The sequence below is a fragment of the Corythoichthys intestinalis genome, unplaced genomic scaffold (genome assembly GCF_030265065.1).
Source record: "Corythoichthys intestinalis isolate RoL2023-P3 unplaced genomic scaffold, ASM3026506v1 HiC_scaffold_23, whole genome shotgun sequence".
NCBI classification, from domain to species: domain Eukaryota; kingdom Metazoa; phylum Chordata; class Actinopteri; order Syngnathiformes; family Syngnathidae; genus Corythoichthys; species Corythoichthys intestinalis.
The window spans coordinates 5422708-5447022 of record NW_026651592.1 but is presented as its reverse complement, the minus strand read 5'-3'; the positions used below and the strand labels follow the sequence as shown (position 1 = coordinate 5447022).

At 36.1% G+C, this 24315-nt stretch overlaps 1 protein-coding gene across 1 annotated transcript in view; it reads left to right on the top strand.

Moving 5' to 3' along the window:
• LOC130911102 (tyrosine-protein kinase receptor UFO-like) overlaps positions 1 to 24315 on the top strand; it is a 99340-nt gene that overhangs the window by 59808 nt on the left and 15217 nt on the right. Inside the window, exons 8-16 of the mRNA XM_057828814.1 lie at positions 5274 to 5413; positions 5476 to 5620; positions 5778 to 5786; positions 8389 to 8518; positions 15802 to 15893; positions 22339 to 22434; positions 22509 to 22586; positions 22694 to 22786; positions 24172 to 24293. Coding sequence (XP_057684797.1) covers positions 5274 to 5413; positions 5476 to 5620; positions 5778 to 5786; positions 8389 to 8518; positions 15802 to 15893; positions 22339 to 22434; positions 22509 to 22586; positions 22694 to 22786; positions 24172 to 24293 — 905 coding nt within the window. The remainder of the gene's footprint in view (positions 1 to 5273; positions 5414 to 5475; positions 5621 to 5777; positions 5787 to 8388; positions 8519 to 15801; positions 15894 to 22338; positions 22435 to 22508; positions 22587 to 22693; positions 22787 to 24171; positions 24294 to 24315) is intronic.

Sequence of the window (24315 nt, the reverse complement as noted above, 5' to 3'; positions counted from 1 at the left end):
TTGTCTTTCTCAATTTTTTTTTCAAATATTTTTTGCATTTTCAATTATTTTCCAAATTATTTTGACATTTCCCCCCCAAGAATATTGTTTATTTGTTCAACTTTTTCAATTCCTTTCCAATTTTTTTTAATGAATTTTGCCATGTTTTGCAAAAATTTCTTACATTACTATTTGTCAAACTTTTCATCAAATATTTCATGAATGTCTGCCTTTATTTCCTATTAGTTTTGCCTTTTCCATGTCTTTATTATTTTTTTTCCCATTAATTTGTGCTTTTTCAGTAATTTCACTTAAATATCATCATAATACAACTGTTTTGCCTTTTAAAAAGTTAAAAAAAATTTTTTTTTTTTTTTACTCCTTTTACTATATTTGTTGAATTAGAATTTTTTCATTTTTCATTTTTTTCTCCAAATATTTTGGCTTTTTTTTTTTTTTTTTTTTTTTTTTTTTTACTATTAATCCAAACTTTTTCATTTTTACGCTATCATTTTTTATTTATTAATTTTTACTTTAATATCATGATATTACACCTTCGTGTTTTACGTGATACCATTACAACTCATTACACTGACAAAAGAAGAATTGTTTTCGTGTACTAAATTTATTCCCGTTGCATTGCAATTTTTTACACACAAAAAGCTGGATTTTTTCCTGTAAGATTGTTTAGTAGTCGACTTTTTGAGGAGGTTCCATTGAAACAACTCTCAAAAAAAGTTTCAGAAGCTCCTTTGTAAGTTTAAATGTTTGCCAATTGTTAGCCGGCTATCACTTGTACTCATGTTACATGCTCGTATGTGCGAGTGTGAATACTAATGTAACACAACTATTGTTGACATTTTCCGTCCAGCCTTCTTGTAAGCAACACAGGTTTCCACGGTTACGCCTGAGGACTTGAAATCTAAACGATCCCATGCGAAGCTACTTAAAGTTGCGACATGGACGTAAACGTCGGCACAGCCGTGGGAGCGCTCGGTTTATTTTCAGAGTTTTTGGCCTCGGCTTGACCTTTTTTCCGAGACGAGAAACAGATGCAAACACGACAACAGCGCCTCCTTCAGTGCGCTGAACGGTAGTCGCCCATGTGTGTTGTTTTGGACGCCAGAGGATACACAGCTGACCGCATCTGTGCTGGAAATGATTCAGTGAAGGCCGATGGGAAACATGACACACTCGAGTGGGGGGAAAAAAAAGGCAGCGTTCGCCTTTCTCCCTCTCTTTGCAAAGTTGTTTTTGCAACAATGAACATCTTTGTTCGCTTGAATGTCCCTCGCATAAAAGAAAAGAGGCTCAGCCACAGCGAGATGGAAAGGGGAGAAGAAAAGTTGGAAGGGGTGGGAGGTGTAGGTAAGGAGGGAAGGGCATGGAGGGAGGATAGGAGGGAATGAGGGAGGGGCGCTCGACTTGTTTTGGCTGCCACTCAAGAGGCGAGCGCATGTGGAAGCAATCAAACGCCAAACGCTTCCTGATTAACATCACCTCGGTCTGGACCACGTTTCCCAGACTGCCTCGTTCACTAACTCACGTACGTGCGCAAAAACATAAATTCTAAGACATAAACAAAGTACAAAAACATACAAGTTTGGCACAGATAGGTTGTATGTGTGCCAAGTTATGACTGTTCAAAATTTGTGGCAAGACGAAATGGCGACGGTCATTTTCACTTTCCTGTTTGGACCCCTATGCTTCAAGGAAACCTCAAAATTTTTCATCAGGCACCTGAGCACATGTCTTAAGGCTCCCCTGATGCAGGTTTGAGGTCAATTGATTTTTTTTTTCCCTTGGAGGAGGAGCCCGTCTCCCGTCTCGTAAAAAAAAAAAAAAAAAAAGGAGTTTCCTGTTCCCAGCAGGCAGGCCTAATGGGTAATATTTCAGTGCAGTCATGTTCAGGCTGGGATACCTTGTATCAGGGAGTTATTAGTAATTTACTGAATTTGGCATGTTGCCAGAAAAATTGCAGACTTTGGCACCCTGCCAAGGCCAGGCTTGTGAATGAAAACCCACCATTTTTATAACTTAAGATCTCATATGTCTCATAAACAATCTCACTGATTTTGAGCAGGTTCCAGTTAACTCCCTACATTCAATCCAAAATATGTGTCTTCCTGTTGAGTTTTGAGTATGGGTGCAAGACAATTTTTGGAGCAGTTTCGCACAAGGTATCGACTCCCCAAATTTCACCACTCTACGTTGAAAAACCCTAATAGGAGAGGCCTTTTTGAAAAATTCAAAGGGGGGGCCACTGAGCCATTTTGTTAGTTTTTTTTTTTTTTCGCAAGGTTGCAAAATTATCTAAATTTAAGCCCAACCACATTTATGTGCAAATTTTGATGAGTTTTCATGCATGTTATTGCAAATTGGCCATTTTCCTTTGCCGTGAAGAAATGATAATAATTATTTGAATTCCAATAGGGCTCTGGGGAAAGACGATGCAATTTGCGGTCACCAGTGTTGTTTTTGGCAGCCCTTATAATCTTTGGCTTAGTCTTTTGGACCAAGATACTGATTCGTCTTAGTCATATTTTAGTCATTTCAAAATGTGATATTCTACGACACAACTAGATACAACTTAGGTGCAACAATTAATCGATTAATCGACAATTAATCGATTAGCAAATTGATCGAAAACTATTTTGATAACCAATTAATCGTTTGGGACCTTCTTCACCTGAAACTCATCTAAATTCTTGAAATTCTAACATGAACAACTTCTCAGTTGTAAATATCAGATTTTTTCGTTATGTTTTTGTTAAGTCAAAGTAGGACAAGAACAAAAATCTGCTTTTACTTTGGAAAGCAAAATCCAAATTTTTGCCAATTTTCTAACATCTTTCAGTCTAAACTAGCTTATTATTAAAGCTACAACAACTAATCAATTAAATCGATTAATAAATTAGTTGCCAAGAAATTTGATAATAGATTTTTGCCGACAGCTATGTGCAGTCCCGTTTAGGTCCTTGTTAATGTGTAATGGGAGGGTGCGCGCGCACCAGTGATTAGAACAAGAGAGAGAGTTCCCTGCTACACTCTGGTTGGGCTGCTGAATCAATAATATTATGAAATATTAGATCCAGTGTGTGTCTGCCAGAGGTGAGTAAATGAAGACAATTGTTTGTATCCTTTGTTGATGAGACGTTACTACTAAACACGGAGCGCTAAGCTAGTTAGCGATTATGCTAGTCAGTGTCTTAAGTGTCCGTTTGTATTGTGTTTTGGAGAAGCATATTAGCACTTGAGTTATAGTTAGGTAGTAAAGTTATCTCATTTCTTTTTATAAAGCACACACATAAACCTATTCATATAACAGCTTTCAAAAACTCCCATTTAAACTAAATTGTCATACAAGAGAGTGTGCTTTGAAATTGTATTTGGATTTTATTTATGAACAACTGTTTGATTAAGAAAATTGAATAATTTCAGACTGCCTCCTTATTCTATTTTGTTGTTTGGTTTGTTTAAAGAACATAAATGAGGCATTAACAGCATTTATATCAGCTCTTTGCCCACAAGGGGGAAAAAAAATGAATCAGCTGCACTTTTTTTTTTTTTTTTTATTTGAATGAACTGGACTTTTGTCTGATTGATGTTCTGATTTTGTTGTTGTTGTTGGTGTTTTATACTCAGAACCTTTATTAAAAACTTTAGCAAATTTAATGTATTTAAAACAGTACAGTTGTAGACTACCGTTAAGTGAAGAAGCTGTCATAAAATATTATTTTTTAAGGAAATAGGCATCCATTTTGTCTTTGTTACGTTAGACATGCCTAAAACAATTTCAAGGTAAATTGTGAAAGTAACTGAAAAAAAGGGAAATTCATCAGATTAATCGTTTAGTTAACCGTCCGATTAATCTTTAGTTGCAGTCCTACAACTATCAAAGAGAAATACAAAGTATGATTATAATATATATATATATATATATATATATATATATATATACTTTATATTTTTATTATATTATGTATAGACAGGATATACTGTATGTATATTTTTTCCCCAAGTGGAAGCTTCCATGATCCTAATAAATTTAATAATAAAAAAATATATATATATATTGGGTCTGTCAAAATTATCGCGGTAACGGGCAGTAATTAATTTTTTTAATTAATCACGTTAAAATATTTGACGCAATTAACGCACATGCCCCGCTCAAACAGATTAAAATGACAGCAGTGTAATGTCCGCTTGTTACTTGTTACTTGTTTTATGTTGTTTGGCGCCCTCTGCTGGCGCTTGGGTCCAAATGATTTTATGGGTTTGGCAAGTGAGCATGTTGTAATTATTGACATCAACAATGGCGAGCTACTATTATTTTTTGATTGAAAATTTTACTAATTTTAATAAAAGGAAAACATTAAGAGGGGTTTTAATATAAAAATTCTATAACTTGTACTAACATTTATCTTTTAAGAACTACAAGTTTTTCTATCTATGGATCGCTTTAAGAGAGTGTTAATAATGTTAATACCATCTTGTTGATTTATTGTTATAATAAACAAATACAGTACTTATGTACCGTATGTTGAATGTATATATCAGTCTTGTGTCTTATCTTTTCATTCCAACAATAATTTACAGAAAAATATGGCATATTTCTTTGATGGTTTGAATTGCGATTAATTACGATTAATTTTTAAGCTGTAATTATTTCGATTAAAAATTGTAATCGACAGCCCTAATATATATATATATATATATATATATATATATATATATATATATACACACACACACTGTGGCCTTTTTTCTAAATTTTTTTTTTTTTTATTACTATTTTGCCATTTTCCCCCATTTGTGGTATTTATATTTTAGCCTATTTTCAAACTTTTTTTAATGTGCATTTCCAACATTCTGGACTTTTTACAATTCAACTCAACTCAAGCACACAAAATGCCGTCTGCTGAAGAGTCGCCATTTTAAGCGTAAATAAACAAGCTATTTTCCGACAAAGACAAATTGAAATTGACACAGAGTTAATCAAGGATAATTCCTGTTTCAAATGACCGCTAATTCAGTCTATTTCAATGATATTAAAATGAATAAATGCGTGATAATTTTGGCAAATTCTTTTTGAATCACCCTGTATTTTATCGATTCTGACTTTTTTCAATGATTTTTTTTTAAATGTAGTATCACTAAAGCATGATCATTCAATGCCAGCCATTCTAATCAAAATTTAAAATTGCACTGCTCAAAGTTCTTGGTTCACTGAATTGATGGGCCTTGGCCAAGTTACTTCTTTTTTCGTAATTGATTAATTGTGTATATTTCAGTTCCCGACAACCCGCCTGGCAACGTGACGGCGGTGGCGAACGACACCGGCGTGCTTCTATCCTGGGACGAACCACCGGGGAAGTTAAACGGGGACCTCCATGGCTACTTGGTGGAGTTGAGTACTCCGTCAATGAAGGAGGTACACGCACACACTCACAAAGTGTCGTTTGAATTGGACTCTGACTTGTGTTTCGTGGACAGTTTGTAGCTGATGCCGGATTGGACTTGGAGCTGTTAGTGAACTTGACCCTCCCGCTAACAAACGTGACCTTCAGGGTCTGTGCGTACACGGGGGCAGGGCTTGGGCCCTGGAGCCCCACGCAGACTCTGATGCTGGTTTCTCCAGGTGAGGAAAAAATACCAAATTTTATACAAGCATGCACACATTCAATGCCGTTGATGGGGAATAGACGTCTCATTCGTTTTGACGTATCGTGCTGTCAGTGGAAGCCAAGATGTAAAACACGTAATGAGACATGTTTCTTTTTTTTTCTTCTTGACAGAATTTCGAGGTGAGTGACTGGAGGAAAAGAAGCAACGAGTACAACGATGGATAAATATTTAGTTTGCTTAGTATAATGGAGGCGGACAGACAATACAAAGTGGCAGATAGCGTGGAGGCTTTTAGTTATTTGAGAGACGAAACACAAACACACAAAAAGATTTAGTATAGGTCGTTGTGGAAAACAGTAAAATGCAGTATGCCCAAATATTAGGAAGCTGAGATAGTAGTACAAAAAATAACATTTGCTATAATTGAGGTAAATATAATGAAACTGTATTTGGAAAGTGGACTTTGGAAAAAAAAAAAAAAAAAAAAGTTTAACTGTTTATAGAGCAAGCAACAAGTTTTGCTAACTGAAAAAGCGTAAAAAAAAAAAAATAATAATAATAATAATAATTACATTTATAAATTAATAATCAAATATTTTATATTAGTGAGTGTTCTTGCTATTTTATTATTATAGGTAAAAGAAATCATAATTCTTGTATCTTAATTTATTATTTTTTTTCTAGGTTTATGCGTGAATACTTTTACAAATGTATAGGCAACTATTTTAGCTAATTTAAAACACTATCTTAAATACTAATGATTTTTTTATAATTTTGTTTTATTATATATTATATATATACACATATATATATATATATATATATATATATATATATAAGGGCTGTCAAACGATTAAAATTTTTAATCGAGTTAATTACAGCTTAAAAATTAATCGCAATTCAAACCATCTTAAAAAAATGCCATATTTTTCTGTAAATTATATATTTATTCTGTAAAATAATTTGTTGGAATGGAAAGATACATTTAACATACGGTACATAAGGACTGTAGTGGGCATTTCACTCTACTGTCATTTAAATCTGTTTATGCTGTCCTCACTCCGAAGCGTCTACTTTTTCCAAAGCTAGACAGCTAGTGAACGACGCCTTAATAATCAGACTTCTTCCTTTTTCATCTGATTTATTAATAAAATGGCCTCAAACCATTGTCCTCTTTAGACCGTCGTAAAACTACAAAAAAAAAGTACACAAGCATTGCATTAGCAACAACGTTAGCTTAGCACGCTACACAGGTTCACTAAACATAAACAAAAAGCGTCTCATACAAAAACTATAACATTTCGCTTACTAACATAATATGTACATTCTTTACAACAACCATTCTTACGGACAAATCTTGTCCAAGGATCATATAAGCACGACATTACAACGTAGGCGTCAGCCCGAGACGTCGTGCAGCCATATTGAACTGGCAAGAAAACAATAAACCATGTCGCAAAGCGACCACAAGAGTTCGCTGTTAGACAGCACAAAAAACCTTGCTGTAAAACTTACCAAAAGGCAGAATACTGTCTGAGCGGGACATGTGCGTTAATTGCGTCAAATATTTTAACATGATTAATTTAAAAAATTAATTACCGCGCGTTAATGCGATAATTTTGACAGCCCTAATATATATATATATGTTATTTCATTTTTGAGTTTAATGCATAAATTCATATATGAATTAAAAAGCAACAATTTTTGTGATCATGACAATTAAAAATATTTTATTATTATTATGTATTTCTTAATATGAATTGTTTTTTCATTTTATATAATATTTTTATTTTCTAGTTTTTCTGCATGAATTCATTTTCTAATTGATAAGCAATTATTTTTGTTGATATCGAAACGGAACTTAAATATTTTCTTTTTAATAATATCATGTTATTGACCATAGAATTAGAAAACACAGCTCACTTCAGACTGCAAGCAGACAACGAAAACATAGGGATTGCGTAAAAGAGTATTTAAAACACAAAAAAACCTGCAATCGCGAAAAGGGAGACACTAAAATGATCAGTGACAATAGTTCAGGATCGATTTAAAAAAATTTTTTTTTTTAATTAAAAAAAAGGGGGGGGGGGCGGAGGGAACCCCGCGGTGAGAGGCAGACAAACGAAAAACAAAGTAACGATGCAACTAGCAACCAAGGGATATACAAACTGTTAAATCGTAGCAAGTTATTATCTCGACAAGCTGCCTAGGATCGGTTCAGTGACAATGCTGATGAGCTGGAATTGTATCAAGGTACGATGTTGAGAACCATCCCACATCTCTTTAACAAAACAATCTGAGCAGCAGCAGAATGTGAGAAATTCACACCAGTCGTCATCCTAACTTCGCTTGCTAGCTAGCACAGCTATTCTCCCTGTCCAGTCTAACCGCGTCATCGCCCCTAGTGTGCATTGTGCGCGTAAAACATGGCACTCTCCATAGGTCAAAACGTGTACTAAATATTAAGAATTTCAAATCCATGGTAATAATATCTGTGTTTCTTGTAAAATATTTTAGTAAAAGAAAAAAATTGTGGCTTATTTGAGCCTAAAAGTCTTTAATCTGTGGTTCCCTTTAAGGTGTTGCAATGCCTCAAGCTTTAACATTCCTGATTGTGTTTCCTTTTTTGAAATTTAAGTTTAAATAATAAAGTGAACAAAGTTTATTCACTTTCTATAATCACACCTATACATTGTGTTGCTTGAATTAGATGACACATTTTTCACATCTTTTTGCTTTAAACAGAGTCCACTCAAATCTGCTCACATATTTTCTTGACAGGTCTATCGTCTCTGCCGGCTTTTTCGTGGCACTGGTGGTACGTGGTGATGGCCATGACGGGCGCCGTGGCCCTTGGCGCACTCATGGCTGTCTACGTAGCCAAACTGCGGCGCAAGGAGACGCGATTCGGGTGCGTAGTGGCTCATTCATATCAAATGTCCTCAATCAAGGCAAAATATGCTGGATATTTGTCCATAACAGCAGGTTATATAAACCCCATCAAATTCTAACATGATAACATTTCATGTTTTAAGTCCAATAATTTCACCAAAAATTATGTTTAAATTTGATAAAATGTCTTAATTGAAGTGATACATTTCACGTTATATTACGATGAATTTCACATTACATGTCATGTTTAAAATGATGCAGTAACTTTAATTTGACATACTATATATATAAATATGTATATGGCAGAAAAAACTCAGGTGACTTGAAGTTCCGCTTTGAGACCCCCAATTTGGCCAAATTTCAAAATTTTCCTATATGCATGTGTGATACATCATTTGAAAGCTTAATATTAGAGATGTCCCCATCGATCGGCATCCCGATCGATCGGGTCCGATCACGTCATTTTCAAAGTATCGGAATCGGCAAAAAAATATCGGCCAAGCCTTTTTTTTAATATATACTGTATTAAATCGTTTTCTAATTGTATTTAATGTTACAGACATAATATGTTACACTCATCCAGAGTCTTTAGTTTAGGCTTAACCCTTGAGAGTCGAAGGACGCGCCGGCGCGTCCTCAGCGCACGTCGTCTTTGAAGCGCCCTCACGTTTTAATTACGTCACCCACATGCCGTTGGTTGGTCTCGTTTTAAAGTGCGGAAGTTGCGGTTTACTCTCGTTATTATTTGAAGTCAATCGACCAACTAAAACGTGAGATATTGTCATTTAAGTTTTATAGTTTTATTGTCCTCTCAAAAAAACATTAAAACGCTGCATGGATCATTTGTTTATGTCTATATTTCCATCATTTCTTGTCCTTTTTCAAAACGGAAGCTCCATGAAAAAAACACAAATCAAACGAATCCTTTCGAAGTCACAGTGGAAGCACAAAATGCGGTTTTAAAAAAATATATATATATAACTGCCGCGCGAGGTTCCACCGAACGAGAGGGAGGAGTGTTCTGAAGCAGCGAGGTGGCGAACGACGGCCGTTTGGATCGAGCAGCGACTTTGTGTGACTTTGAGAATGAACGGAAAACTAAATTTAGCGCAAGCAATTGTGCTTTTTGATCAACTTGAGGAAGAGGATGGTCCAAATTCGTCATCATCGTCTTCTTCGGAAGAGTCCTCGAGTGAAGATAGTGACGGATTTGAACACGTGGGTGACGCCATCGACGAGCAGAGGTAAGCCAACTCACTTTTTTTTTTTTTTTCTGCTGAAAAAGTTTCTTTTGAAAGTTTCTTTCGATATTGCAAGACAAAGTTAATTTTGATGCAGTATAAGTGTTTGTTTGTGTATATAATAATAAAATGTGCATATCAGATCAAAGTCGTACGTTCACTGTGTGTATCCCAGGCAGGAATTTATAATTTGTGGTGTTCTTCTTCTATATGAAGATTAGGGATGTAGCACATATTCAGCTATGGTATTCTTTCTATTGTCATACATATAGATTTCCATTATTATTTATTGCTGTATATATTTTTATTTTATACTTTATTATTTTCATAAATACTAACTTTTTTTTCATGTACATTTATAGTGACAATGAAAGTAAAGTGAAATGAAAATGGAAGGGTGGAAAGAGGACCGACACCCCATGGAAGTGTGGTCTGTGTGATGTAGCCCTGTGTCTAAATCCAGGACGAAACTGCTTTTAGGAGTGGCATGCCTGAAAAAAATGTAACTTGTTTATTGTAAATATTTTTGAAAATACTTTTTTTTCCAATGTTATATATATATATTTTTTTCCCCACAATCAGTCTTCTCAATTTGTGTATATAAATGTGTGTTCAAGCTTGATTGTGTGTACATAGTTTTCATCAGGTGATGGGCTGCAATACCTAAACTCATAAAGAGATGGCCTCTAAACACTTTTTGTGTTAGATGGTATATATTTTTTCGCTGTTCTTCACTGTTTGGTCTGCTGTATATAACCTGTTTTGACTAGAGCATGTATAAAGGCAAAAAACGCCTATGGCTATACCTGTTGTTTATGTTGAATTGTCAAATATAAGAGTATTCTAAATTTTTTTGGTTGAATGTTCATCCTAACATGTTGAATGTTCGTTACGCATGTTTGGTTGTCAATTGGACATCAATATTAAACATTTTGACAAAACGATTTTGGAATTTTTGGTCTCTTTGGGCCCAAAATGATGATTTATAATTGGTCAGTGAAGGAAACAACAGTTTGGACATGAAGTTCAAGGTGTCACAAAAAAAGGGACCAAACCAGGCCATCGTAAACAATTCTTTCTTTGAAATATAAAGGTAACTTCAAAGGCATGCAAAATAGGCCCAGACCTTAAAGGGTTAAGGTAGGGTTATCAAAAATATAATGGCGGCAATTAAATTATTTAAAAATGTGTCACATTAAAATACTTAACGCAATTAATGTATGCACTGCACGACCCTCTCACTCAATTGTCGCGCCCAATCTGTAACGACACCGTTTTACCTACTGTAAATTCCGGACTATAAGCCGCTATTTTTTTCCCTCCCTCAGTATCCTGCGGCTTATCGTCCAGCGTGGCTTATTTGTTGATTTATTTGGGTTAATAGGTAACACTTTATTTGAGAGCGGTGTCATAAGACCGTCATAATTATAACAATATCAAGGGCATTAATAAATGCTTATGACTAGGGATGGGAATCGAAATCCGATTCCAATTCGGAACCGGTTCCGAGTGTTTCGAGGCCTCGACATCACAATGAAAAAGCCTTAACGATCCCTTTAACGAGTCCTGAAGACGCATATTGCGTCGTGACTGTCTTGTTGTCCAAATGCATCAAACTAGCATGGCGCCAAGAACCACTCGCTCCAAAGTTTGACTACACTTCACCAGGAAAGAGTGTGAAAATGAAAGGTTACGACGGGTAAGCACGAGCATTGCAGCCATAAACATAACAATGACAGCACGTAGGTTCAAACGCTTGAAAGTGTGTCTTCACAGTACAAAGTCCCGGCTATACAGTTAGCTAAACTCCCAAATGACGATGCAGAAGACGTTGGTATAATTTGCTGACTTTATTCAACCATCACTTGAAGAGTGAAACTAAGAATAGAAATGAAACAAATCAATTTCGTCCCCAATAACAAACAGGTTTGCATCAAAGTAAATCAGCGATGATTAGCTGCTAATAACAGTATGGTTAGCATTCGTTCGCTAGCATTAGCACATCGTTCAAACCACTACACAACTGGACTTAAGTGTCCGATCGCGAGTGGAAACACAACAACAACAACACAAAAGATGATACATACAGGCGTTGCCTCTATAGATATTAACATTAACAAAGAACGTAGGCTCGTAGAAGTGTTTCCCTCTCTCACTCACTTGGATGCGCCATTTCTTCTTTGGGTGTATGCGCGCTCCAGTGGTCCTCAAACTGCGGCCCGCAGCCCAAATATGGCCCGCCTCCACATTTGGTCCGGCCATTTTGAATTTTTTTTTTTTTTTTTCTCAATCGTGTTATTTATTTTCTGGCCTTTTCCTTGAAGAATTCAGAGAGGGTTATTTGGTTATTATCTATTTGATTAATAGTGTTTTTATTATTAATTATTATTATTATTATTATTATAAAGAATCCAGAAAGGGTTATTTGATTGTGGCTTTCTGAAAAACAATAATTTTTTACATTTATGCACTTCTGCAATCGTCACACTTTTTCTGTAACAAACTGACCCCGGCCCCTCATCAGAGAAGGGAAAAGTTATGTGGCCCTCACAGGAAAAAGTTTGGGGACCCCTGCTTTAACACATATTGCCAAAGGCAGAACAAAAACCTATCTGCCTATATATATATACCAATATTTTGTATTTCTATTAGATAAATGTTTCAGTAAAATGTTACACATTCTTGTGTATTTGCCACTTATTGCCACAGTTAACATTGAGGCTTTGGGCCTCTTTTGATCTCGTTGTGAGTTTGTAAGGTTGTGACTTCTGATTAAACAAACTCGATGCCAATCAAAACGTTTGTTCTTCTTTTTTCCCAAATTAGAATCGATAAGAGAATCGAATCGTTAAGCAATATCGATAATGGAATCGGAATCGTAAAAATCCTATCAATTCCCATCCCTACTTATGACAGATGTCATTGTCATCCGGCAAACTATGTCACTAACTCCATTTATGTCTAGCTCGGATCTTTTAAATCTATTCAAAAGTGAGATAATTTCCCGATGACACGAAATGACATCTGTCATAAGGATTCATTAAAGCTCATGGCAGTGTCATGTCATAATTATGATAGTCTTATGGCACGACTGTCAAATAAAATGTTACTAAATACCATAACTAGCAATTAATGAAACAACTGGAACAGCAACTGAAGAAATGATTGGCACGTAACATGAATTTTGATTGTTATTTACAGCTGTAGCGCTGCAATGCACGCTAGGAGGCATGTTGGACAACAACATTGTTGACGGCAGGTGGCAGCAGAGGTTGACTGTCTCTCCAAGGGAGCAGTGATGTCCAAATGAAGCTTCTTGAAGCAATGGTGGTTCATTTGGTCTTATGACCGTCATAATTATGACATGACACTATCATGGGCATTACTGAATGCTTATGACAGATGTCATTAAGTGTCATCCGGCAAACTATGTCACTATCTCCATTTATGTTCAGCTCGGAACTTTTACATCCATTCAAAAGTGAGATAATTTGCCGAAAAACACTAAATGACATCTGGTATAAGCATTCATTAATTGTCATAACAGTGTCATGTCATAATTATGATTGTGTACTGGCAGTTTTATGGGGCCACTTTCAAATAAAGAGTTACCAAATACCATCTATAGCAATAAATGAAACTGAAACAGTAACTGAAGAAATAATTTAGAGAACATGAATTTTGATTGTTATTTATATCTGTAGTGCTTCAATGCATGCTAGGAGGCATGTTGGACGACAACAGTGTTGACAGCAGGTGGAGCAGTGATGGGCAAATTAAGCTCCTCAAAGCAATTAAGCTTTTCAGCCCACTGGTTCAAAGCTTCATGGTGGCTCATTTGGTCTTATGACAGCCTTACGGTGCCGCTGTCAAATAAAGTGTTGTCGGTTACTATCTTTTGGTGTAAATATTCCATAATACAGTGAGGAGTGCTGCAGCTTATAGTCCAGTGCGGCTTATCTGTGAACAAATGCTGTATTTGTGTCAAATTTGGTGGGCGCAGCTTATAGTCAGGTGCGCCTTATAGTCCAAAAATTATGGTATATAGAGAGATAAAATGCAGCGCAAATTGAGTAGAGTGAATTATGGCAGCCTTTGGAGCCTTTCTTCAATTGGCTAAAGCCTTGCAATCCCTCTCCCTATGATTAGAAATATCATGGGAAGCAATGTGGGGAAGCAAGGTGGCAATTGATCTTTGTCTTAACATTCATTCATTCATTCATTCATTTTCCATGCCGCTTATTCCTCACGAGGGTCGCGGAGGTGCTGGAGCCTATCCCAGCTAACTTCGGGCAGTAGGCAGGGGACACCCTGAATTGGTTGCCAGCCAATCGCAGGGCACAAGGAGACACACAACCATTCACGCACACACTCACACCTATGGACAATTTAGAGTGTTCAATCAGCCTACCATGCATGTTTTTGGGATGTGGGAGGAAACCGGAGTTCCCGGAGGAAGCCCACGCAGGCACGGGGAGAACATGCAAACTCCACACAGGAAGGCCGAAGCCCGGGATTGAACCCTTGATCTCAGAACTGTGAGGCAGACGTGCTAACCACTCAGCCACCGCGTCGCCCTTTGTCTTAACACCTTATTTCCCAAAGCAGAGAAGATATATCCATTGGGAGCACGACGCACAGTCATGGTTCCACTTCCCATCATGGTTCCACGTCCCATCATGCATTGGGGCATGGCTGCAGTATCATTTACTGAAAGCTCAACAAATACACTAGATGGCAATATTTAGTCACAATATACAAAGTCACAAGTCTTTCTATCCGTGGATCCCTCTCACAGAAACAATGTTAATAATGTAAATGCCATCTTGAGGATTAATTGTCATATTAAACAAATACAGTACTTATGTACTGTATGTTCAATGTATATATTCGTCCGAGTTTTATTCATTTTTTTCTTAATGCATTGCCAAAATGTATATGATCGGGAAAAATTATCGGGAATGATTGGAATTGAATCGGGAGCAAAAAAAAAAAGCAATCGGATCGGGAAATATCGGCATCGGCAGATACTAAAACGATCGGGATTGGATTGGGAGCAAAAAACCATGATCGGAACAACCCTACTTAAAATGTCAATTTTCTGGGGGAACAAAAATTTTGAACAGGAGGGCATTTTTAAAAAATATTTTTTAAACAGCAAAACCCTAACTGGAGAGCATGCGAGAGCTGAATTAAAGACGCCAAGATTTTAACGAGATATTATCGCATACTACTTACCTTGTTTCGATCCAAAAACTCCATGTAGCATGTATCACCGTGTGTCAAGAGACAGCTGTGAATGGCCACAGCCGGATTTGTGGGGGATTTTATTGGTGAAACATGGTGATATAACAAGGGTCGCGATGCAGAAATCACAGACAACAAGGAGTGGTTGAGATTTTCTTTTTCACATAGTTACCCTTTTAAACGTTATTTTTCAATTTTTTTGTTTGTTTGTTTGGATCGATTGTTTATCATCTAACATAACAAAAAATACTATTAAGCGATAGTTATGAGGTAGATATTCCTTTTTTACAGACTCCAAATTTTTCATTGTGACGTGATTCGTTTTAAAGTTTAAAATATGCGAGTGAATAATTTTTTAAAGTCGTTCTTTTTTTTTTTTAACTAAATATTAGACATCAATGAATGATTCCAAGCTAAAAATCAAATATTTTGAATAATAAATATAATTACTTACCTTCTTTTTATGGCTAGGTTGAAACAAAAGCGGTTGCGCGATGTCTGTTAACGGGGGTTTTCAGGGTAAAACGGACAAATTAAAAATAGTTCAAGGGCTTAATGCGTGGTGAATCTGCTATGGCAGCATCTAGACATATTGTTCTATCAAACACAACAGTTCTTTTGGCTTAAAATACAGCAGTTTATTTTAAAGAGGGGTGCAAGAGCCTTGTCTGGGTTTTCCGCCATATATATATATATATATTTCTACCTCATATATTACTCTTACTTTATATAATATTATTACATATTGATATCTTATATTACTTTCATATATTACTTATATACCGTTAACATCCATTCTTGTTGTCATTTTCAGAGACGCGTTTGAGCCCATGATGCAGAGTGGGGAGCTGGTGGTCCGCTACCGGGCGCGACGCTCATATAGCCGCCGTACCACCGAGGCCACGCGTGAGTTTTCACTTCCTCACCTAGCGTGCCAACATGCAGTCGCGCGTACACAATCATCTGCAGCAATCTAGTCCTACCTATGGAATTCCAGACAGAAGTCACTCTAAACACGCACATGCAGGTGCTTTACAAGTCCTGACTAGCCCCAAAATGAGGCCTACAGATGAAGATAAATGTGCAGATGGAATGTCTTTGGGAGATTTAAGATTGTCTAACACAGGGGTGTTAAACTAAAGCATTTTCATGGGCCAGTGCAAAATAAGACTGCCATAGTTAATCTACAACTATTTGACGTTGAAATTAAGTTTTATGTGTATTTATTTTTTTATATTTTGATGGTCGATTATTGTTCAGAGACTTTTTCGATCTAAAAATGGTACAAATCCTCTATTTTGATCCTCTTGGAAGTAAGTATATTCTTCTCTTTTTTGACCTAAAAATAGTACAAATCCTCTATTTTGACCCTGTTGGAAGTAAGTATATTCTTCCTATTATTTCATAATTAGTTTATCTTTAATTTAGTGCTGTCAAACGATTAAAAAATTTAATCTAGTTAATCATATGTCAATTGTGTGATTAATCATGATTAATCACATTTCCCTCGGGACGAATAAAGTTGCTCTTCAGGAAAAAAAATCTAGGAAAATACTATAATTGACTTAAAATTTGTTTTTAAGATGAAATGTATGATGTGTGAATGTATTAATGATTAACCAAATTGAGTTTTAACATTTTATTTAACAACTCAGCTCGTATAAAATAAAAAATAAAATAAATTGTCTGTATTAAAAAGCAAAGAGTTTTAACAGATTAAAGTGCCTCAGACTAACAATGTGGCTCAAAGTACCGTTTGGCATATTACCCAAAATTGACTCCCAATTTAAAAAGCAGACAAGCACAATACAGTAACAATAGCTAGTATTTCAAAAAATGTGTAAACAACTTGTCTGTTAAATTTGACATTTGAAAACAAATAAATGCAGCACTTGCAGTTTTACACTATATGGCCTGAAAGCTGTGTGAGATAAAAAAAAATAAATAAATAAAAAAAAACAATTTTCACACACTTAACTGAAAAACATTACACTAAACTGTGTGTAAAGGTGTTCAGAAACACTGCTTAAGTTAGCCATGTTTTTTTTTTTTTTTTTTTTTTTTTTTTTTTTTTAAACCAACTTCTCAGGCAAACTAGCTTGTTGACATTTTCAGATAACAGAGCAGATCTTTTCTTTTGAACAATGTACCCTGTCAAAGAAAATAGTGTCTTGCAAGGAGGCAGGTGTGACCAGATACTTTTTTGCAAGGTGGGCCAGCTTACTGTGGGCACTATTGTGCGCAGACCACCACTGTAATGGACATGAGTCCATGCTGGCACTGCCTTGTACCTGTCTAGTGGTTTGTCATTGGTTGTTGTTGTTTGTTGTCATTGGATTTTCAAGGCCCTCGTCTTCGACTATGTTAATGGGTCTACAGTCTACAGTCTCTGGCTACCCATGTAGCGATAGCAGTAGTCAACCTACATGGTTTCTTTTTGTTGGCAAGTCCTAGTCCGCACTCTGCCAGTGAAGCTTGATGACTGCGGCTTGTTCCTGCAGTGTTAGCGTCATTGCTAACACTAGCGAAGATGTGCCTTTCCCGAAGGTGGTACTTTAGGCTGGTTGAGCTTCGATTGAAGGACAGTTCGTCACAGCAGTATGTGCACACAACTTTGGTTTTATCCAGGTTTCCATTAGGCATCTTTTTAAAACGGAATTTGGTCATCTTCCTCACTCATCGTGGCCGGCTGCATTATGTCCTGCATTGCTGCGCGGAGAATGTAAACATCAGCATGTGGGACTACGGGAGGCAGTTGTGGCCAAACTTAGTTTGAGCGGTAAATTGCGTTTTTTTTTTTTTTTTTTTTTTTTTGTTATGCGTTAATATTTCCAGATTAATCATGGTCGTTAACGCGTTATTGTTGACAGGCCTACTTCAATTATATAAAATAAAAAAATGTATCGTTTTTAATCTAAAAAGATAGAAAAGTAACATGTTTTTTTTTTCATCAATTTTTCAGCTGTTTATTTATAATTTTTAATTTTAAAAAAAGCTGATAAAGAAATGGAAAGTGACCTGGAAACGTGCCAAAATCAACAGAAAGTGACCCAAAAATGCTTCAAAATCAATAATAAGTGACCTGAAATTGAACCTACAGGAAATCGACAGGAAGTGAGCTGAAATGAAAAGGAAGTTAACCAGTCTACAGGAAGTGACCCAAAATCAACGGGAATTGACCTGAAAATGTGCCAAAATGAACAGGAAGTGACTAAAAATCAATAGAAAGTGACTCGAACATGCCACAAAAGCAACAGAAAGCGACACAAATGTGCCCTAAAATCAATAGGAAGTGACCTGGAATTGAACCTCAATAACAGAAAGTGACCCAAAATAAATAGGAAGTGACCTTGGTGAAATACCCCCAAATCAACAGGAGTAACCCAAAAATGCCTCAAAATCAATAGGGGAATTGAACCTGAATCAATAAGTGTACAGGAACCCCAAATCAAGCGGAAGTGATTCCGAATTAAATTAAAGTGTCTCGTAAATGCCCGAAAATCAACAGTAAATAAGTGACCATAGTATGTGTAAAAATCAACAGGAATTGACTAAAAATCAATAGAAAGTGAGCCGCAAATGGCCCAATTCAACAGGAAGTGACCCAAAAATGCCCTCAAATCAATAAGAACTGACTTGAAATTTAACCTAAATAACAGAAAGCGAGCCAAAATCAGAGGTGGGTAGAGTAGCCAAAATTATTTACCCAAAGTAAGAGTAGCGTTACTTTAAAATAATATTACTCGAGTAAGAGTAAAAGTAGTCATCCAAAAAATGTACTCAAGTTCAAGTAAAAAAGTATCCAGTGAAAAGAATACTCAAGTAATGAGTAACATTTTGAGTAACTGTTTATTTATTGATTTGTATTTTAAACAATGTTATTTTTTTTCTCTCAGCACAAATGTATCTATATAAACTGTTGTTATAATGATACTGTACAACAACCCCATTAAATGACCACATTAAGATAAAGAAATTAAAAAATATATACAATATATTAGGGCTGTCAAACGATTAAAATTTTTAATCGAGTTGGTTACAGCTTTAAAATTAATTAATCGTAATTAATCGCAATTCAAACCATCTATAAAATATGCCATATTCTGTAAATTATTGTTGGAATGGTAAGATAAGACACAAGATGGATATATACATTCAACATACGGTACATAAGTACTGTATTTGTTAATTGTAACAATAAATCAACAAGATGGCATTAACATTCTGTTAAAGCGATCCATGGATAGAAAGACTTGCAGTTCTTCAAAGATAATAGTACAAGTTATAGAAATTTTATATTAAAACCTCTCTTAATGTTTTCGTTTTAATAACATTTGTAAAATTTCCAATCAAAAAATAAACTAGTAGCCCGCCATTGTTGATGTCAATAATTACACAATGCTAATGAGTTCTGAAGCCCACAAAATCAGTCGCACCAAAGCGCCAGCAGAGGGCGACAAAACTTCAAAAAAACACAAGTAACAAGTGGACATTGCACTGTGCTGTCATTTTAATCTGTTTGAGCGGGGCATGTGCGTTAATTGCGTCAAATATTTTAACGTGATTAATTTAAAAAATTAATTACCGCCCGTTAACGCGATAATTTTGACAGCCCTAATATAAATACAGTGGGGAGAACAAGTATTTGATACACTGCCAATGGGTTTCCCCACTGGCAGTGTATCAATACTCAAATATATATACTCATATCATTAAAGAAGAAAAAAACAGTAACGAAGCATTATTCGTCCAAAGAACATGAGTGCCGTTGCCTGGTCTACCAGATTCACCGCTGTTCCAGCGATTGAGTCTGGCGACCGTCCGACAGATCAAATTCCGAGGTAGGGCTGGGCGATATGGCCTTAAACATGTATCACGATAAATTGAGCAGATTTATCTCGATAACGATAAATGACGATAAATTCGCCCAAGCGTACTGTTATATAATTTGAAAATCTGAATCAATGCATGAAATACAGATTAACTGTTTCTTGTTGATTTATTTACCAGCATTCAATTTCATATACCGTATTTAACAGTTGTACATGCAGTCTAAACATTAAGTTTATAAAAATGTATTGTAAGCTATAAGAATTCAAGTATGAACATTTATAACAGCGTGTATGACTTGAACAATGTACATTATCAAAATCAATATGCCTGTGCAAACATGTCATTGTAACACAAATGACTTGCAGCTTGAACAGTACACTTCAAAAAGACAACTTATTGTTAATGGCTGCCTGCTGTGACATAAATTATTAAATACAAGTGTTTACTTTATGGTTTCAGCCCCCCAGTGCATTTTTTAATAAATGCACGCACAAATGAACCCCCAAACAAACAGAGAGACACACAAACATTAAAGCTATATTGATCTTCTTCAAATGAAACGCTTAAGATTTTATGATAGCAATAATGACACAGAAATAAGCACATACAGAAAAATAGCTGGGGAAGGTTAGAGCCGCTATCCGACTCCATCACGTTCATTTGTAGCGTTAGCCGCTAGCTAGCGTTAGCCTGGCTACCAGTAGAAAGCCACGAAAGCACCATCTCTGGAAATCGTGAGAACAAGGGAGGACAGCGGGTGAAAGCCCGTCTGGATGCCACCAAGAGTCTACTAAATGTCGGGTGAAAGTTTGGTGAACCTCCCTTAAGCCACACTCCATCACGTTTTGCTTGTAGGGTTAGCTGCTAGCGTTAGCTTACCAGGCTTTTGTTTGATTGGCTTCTTGATGATCACGTGACTCTCTACGTAAGCCCATTGACTGCTTTCTTAAAGGGGAATGAACATAGACGAACAACACAGAATCAAAGCGGGATGAAAAGACTATATTTTCTTGTTTTATTAATTTACCGAATTTACCGACATGGTCAAAATTACGTCGGTCATCGTTAAGAATTTCGGTGACGGTAAATTTTCGGTTTACCGCCCTGCTCTATTCCGAGGGTGGAGCAAGCCACAGCAAACAGTCAGCGGAGTGGACCAATCAGCGACGGGCAGACGTGACGTTGTTAAAGCGACAAGTAATTAACGTGAGCGGAGAATGGAGAAGTTTATTCAACATGGCTAGCACGAGCCATTTTGACTGTTGTCAATGACTTGTGTCGATGTGGTTTTGGTCATTTAAAACTGGTTTTACTGGAACATATTCTCGGCTCTTCCGTTCGCCATCTGTGTTGTTGTAGAGACGACTTTCGGCGCGCAAGAGTGACGTTACTCGTTAAGAACACGCCACGCAAATAAACGAATCTGATTGGACGGTTGATTTTGTACTTGCCCGAGAGGCTGTTAACGGGCTGGGTCCCAGACTATTTCTCGCAGTGTTTGAAAAATACAGGGAGAATAGTCTGGTGGTGCCAGGCAATGAGTGCCCTGCCCTCTAGTGGAGAAAATAATTCCTAGTTTGAATACTGAATACTGAAGTTCTTTAATAGTTACTATTATGAAATTAAAAGGATCCTATCTCTGGTTTTCCGTCGTCAATCGGTGCCAAATAACAACTAGGAGAGAGTTTTAAATCCGTGCTTTCGATTCATGTTGAAGGCAGCACTTTATGTCAAATATTTCATTTGTTATGATGCTTTAAAGACGCGTGATTGAAAACGCTTGCGTGATCATAGAACGGCAAGCTTGCGTCTGATTGGTGTAATGGAGTCATGTTATTATTGTTGTGACGTCTCATTGGTGAAATCGGTAGAGCTACTCTCAGCATCGCTAGCTAGCTTGTGTAGCCCAAAGTAGCAGTAGTAGTAGTTTTTTTCTTTGCAAATCTACTCAAGTAAAAATAAAAAGGTATAGCTTGGAAAAAAACTTTCTCTAAAAGTTACTCAAGTAAATGTAACTCGTTACTTCCCACTTCTGCCCAAAATAAACAGCAAGTGACCTGGAAATACCTAAAAATCAACAGGAGTAACCCAAAAATGCTTCAAAATCAATAAAAAGTGGCCTAAAATGAAAAGCAAGTCACCCAGTCAACCCATCAACATGAAGTGACCTAAAAATGTGACAAAATTAACATGAAGTGACTAAAATGCAATAGAAAGTGAAGATCAAAATCAATAGGAAGTGACCTGGAATTTAAACGAAATAAAATAAAATGACCTGAAATTGAAACTAAATCAACAGGACGTGACTCAGTCTACAGGAAGTGATCCAAATCTAATAAATTTATTTTTATTAACATTATTATTTATCCATTTATAAATGTATTCAATAATATATAGCACAATAACATAATAAGTAACAATCATACATTTTTTTATATCACTAAAATAACTAGTCGCTTGCCATGTAAAGGGTTAAGGTTGCAATCAATGTAATGCATGTATTACTGCTTGTTAACAGTGAACAGCCTAGGCATCAGTGACGAGTTGAGGTTGAAGCTCCAAGATGTAATGGTGGACAGACACAAGTTGACGTTGGGGAAGACGCTCGGTGAAGGTAAGAGGTCGACTATTCCATCCAATGACAGGCGTGAGTGCCTCAAACGTCGTGTATTTTTCTTCCATCTACAGGTGAATTCGGATCTGTGATGGAAGGTCAGCTCACGCAAGAGGACTCTGTTCTACGTGTCGCGGTCAAGACCATGAAAAGTGAGCGCACATTGCCTTCCACTGACAGCGTTAGATGTCTAATTCATTTGAACTGGAATTTTTATAATTTTAAATTAATTTAAAAAATCCATCATGTGTTTTTGTAGTCGCCATTTGCACGCGCTCCGAAATGGAGGACTTCCTTCGTGAAGCAACCTGCATGAAAGAGTTCGACCACGCTAACGTCATGAGACTTCTCGGTAAGACTCCGCCTCTGTTTCGCTTTTATCCTTCTTTTTAACCCCTTGATGCCTAAATTAACCTTTTATTAAATATACATCAAAAAGCACTGTGAAATACAGAGGTACATCAAAAAATAGTGATAATTTTGTTTAAAAAATCTGAAAACTACAACCGAAATGAGAACATAATGAATATTAATTTTTTAAAAATCATTAAAAGAAAACAAAATGGAGAAAATATTGAAACTAAATATTTTAAAAAATAATAATCAAAATAAAATATTGAAAATGAAAGAAAATATTTTTAGAAAAACTAAAAAGAAAAAAAGGATAATTGAAAATCATAAACAAATACCCCTTTTTAATTTAAAAAAATATTTTAATTTTGTATTCTATTCTTAAATTTTTAAATATTTATATTTCATTTTTATATCTTTCTTTAAAATATCTATTTTTTTTCTAGAATTTTTTTCCTTAAATTTAATTTTCTATATTTATTAGAGTTGTCTGATAATGACTTTTTAACTGATAAATTATGTCAAACTGATACCAATATAAAGTATGTGGTTGTGGACTTATTGTGTGAACATATTACGGCTAGTTTTATTATGATGCCCCACTGGGTGCTTTGATAATGATAAATGTAACAACTTCAAGGTTTTCCAAATAAGCATTCCGTGAAGAATAAAAGAAAAAATTCAACTGAAGTTTGGGAAAAGTGCCTATATTGCACCACTATATTTATTGTTGAAATCAAATTTTTGGGGGGGATCAAGTGCAAGTACAAAGTGCCAATAAGGCAATAAGGCCAATAAGGCACTTATTCTGTCCTCAATGTGTGTGTGGGTACACAAATCGACAGCGAACATTGAATCCTCTGTTTTCCTCAATTATTTTTTTTCCCTTTTCGGATACATGGCCCGTCACACAGCTGCCTGTTTGGTTACAATAGCCACCTGTCTGACATCCTGCCCTGCTGATAGAAATGTCGCAGGCTATGACGCAAATCTTTGTTGACAGAAATGTCAAGTTAATATTTATTTTACGCATTTTTACAGCATTGGACATTGGAAACTTTAAGAATGTTTGTGTCATTTTTATCCTCCTACGGGAACCATATCAAGACAAAAATATATTTCCCTCCTCGATCTTTATCCATTTTCAAACATTTTTGAAAATGCTTCAGGGAGCCACTAGGGCAGCGCTAAAGAGCCGCATGCGGCACTTAAAACACGGGTTGCCGACCCCCGAGCTACCCGATAATAATGGACAACTCTAGTATTTAATATTTTTTATATAGTACTATTGGATGTACTTATGTATTCCTTCAACGCTTTATATACTGTATATCTTTCAAATATAAATTCGGGCATCAAGAGGTTAACGCTCATGTCTCCACGCAGGTGTGTGTCTACAAACGGTAGAAAGCGAAGGTTTCCCGTCGCCCGTGGTCATCCTTCCCTACATGAAACACGGAGACCTCCATACTTATCTGCTCTACTCGCGGCTAGGAGATTGTCCAGTCGTAAGTAGCAAAATATTTTGGT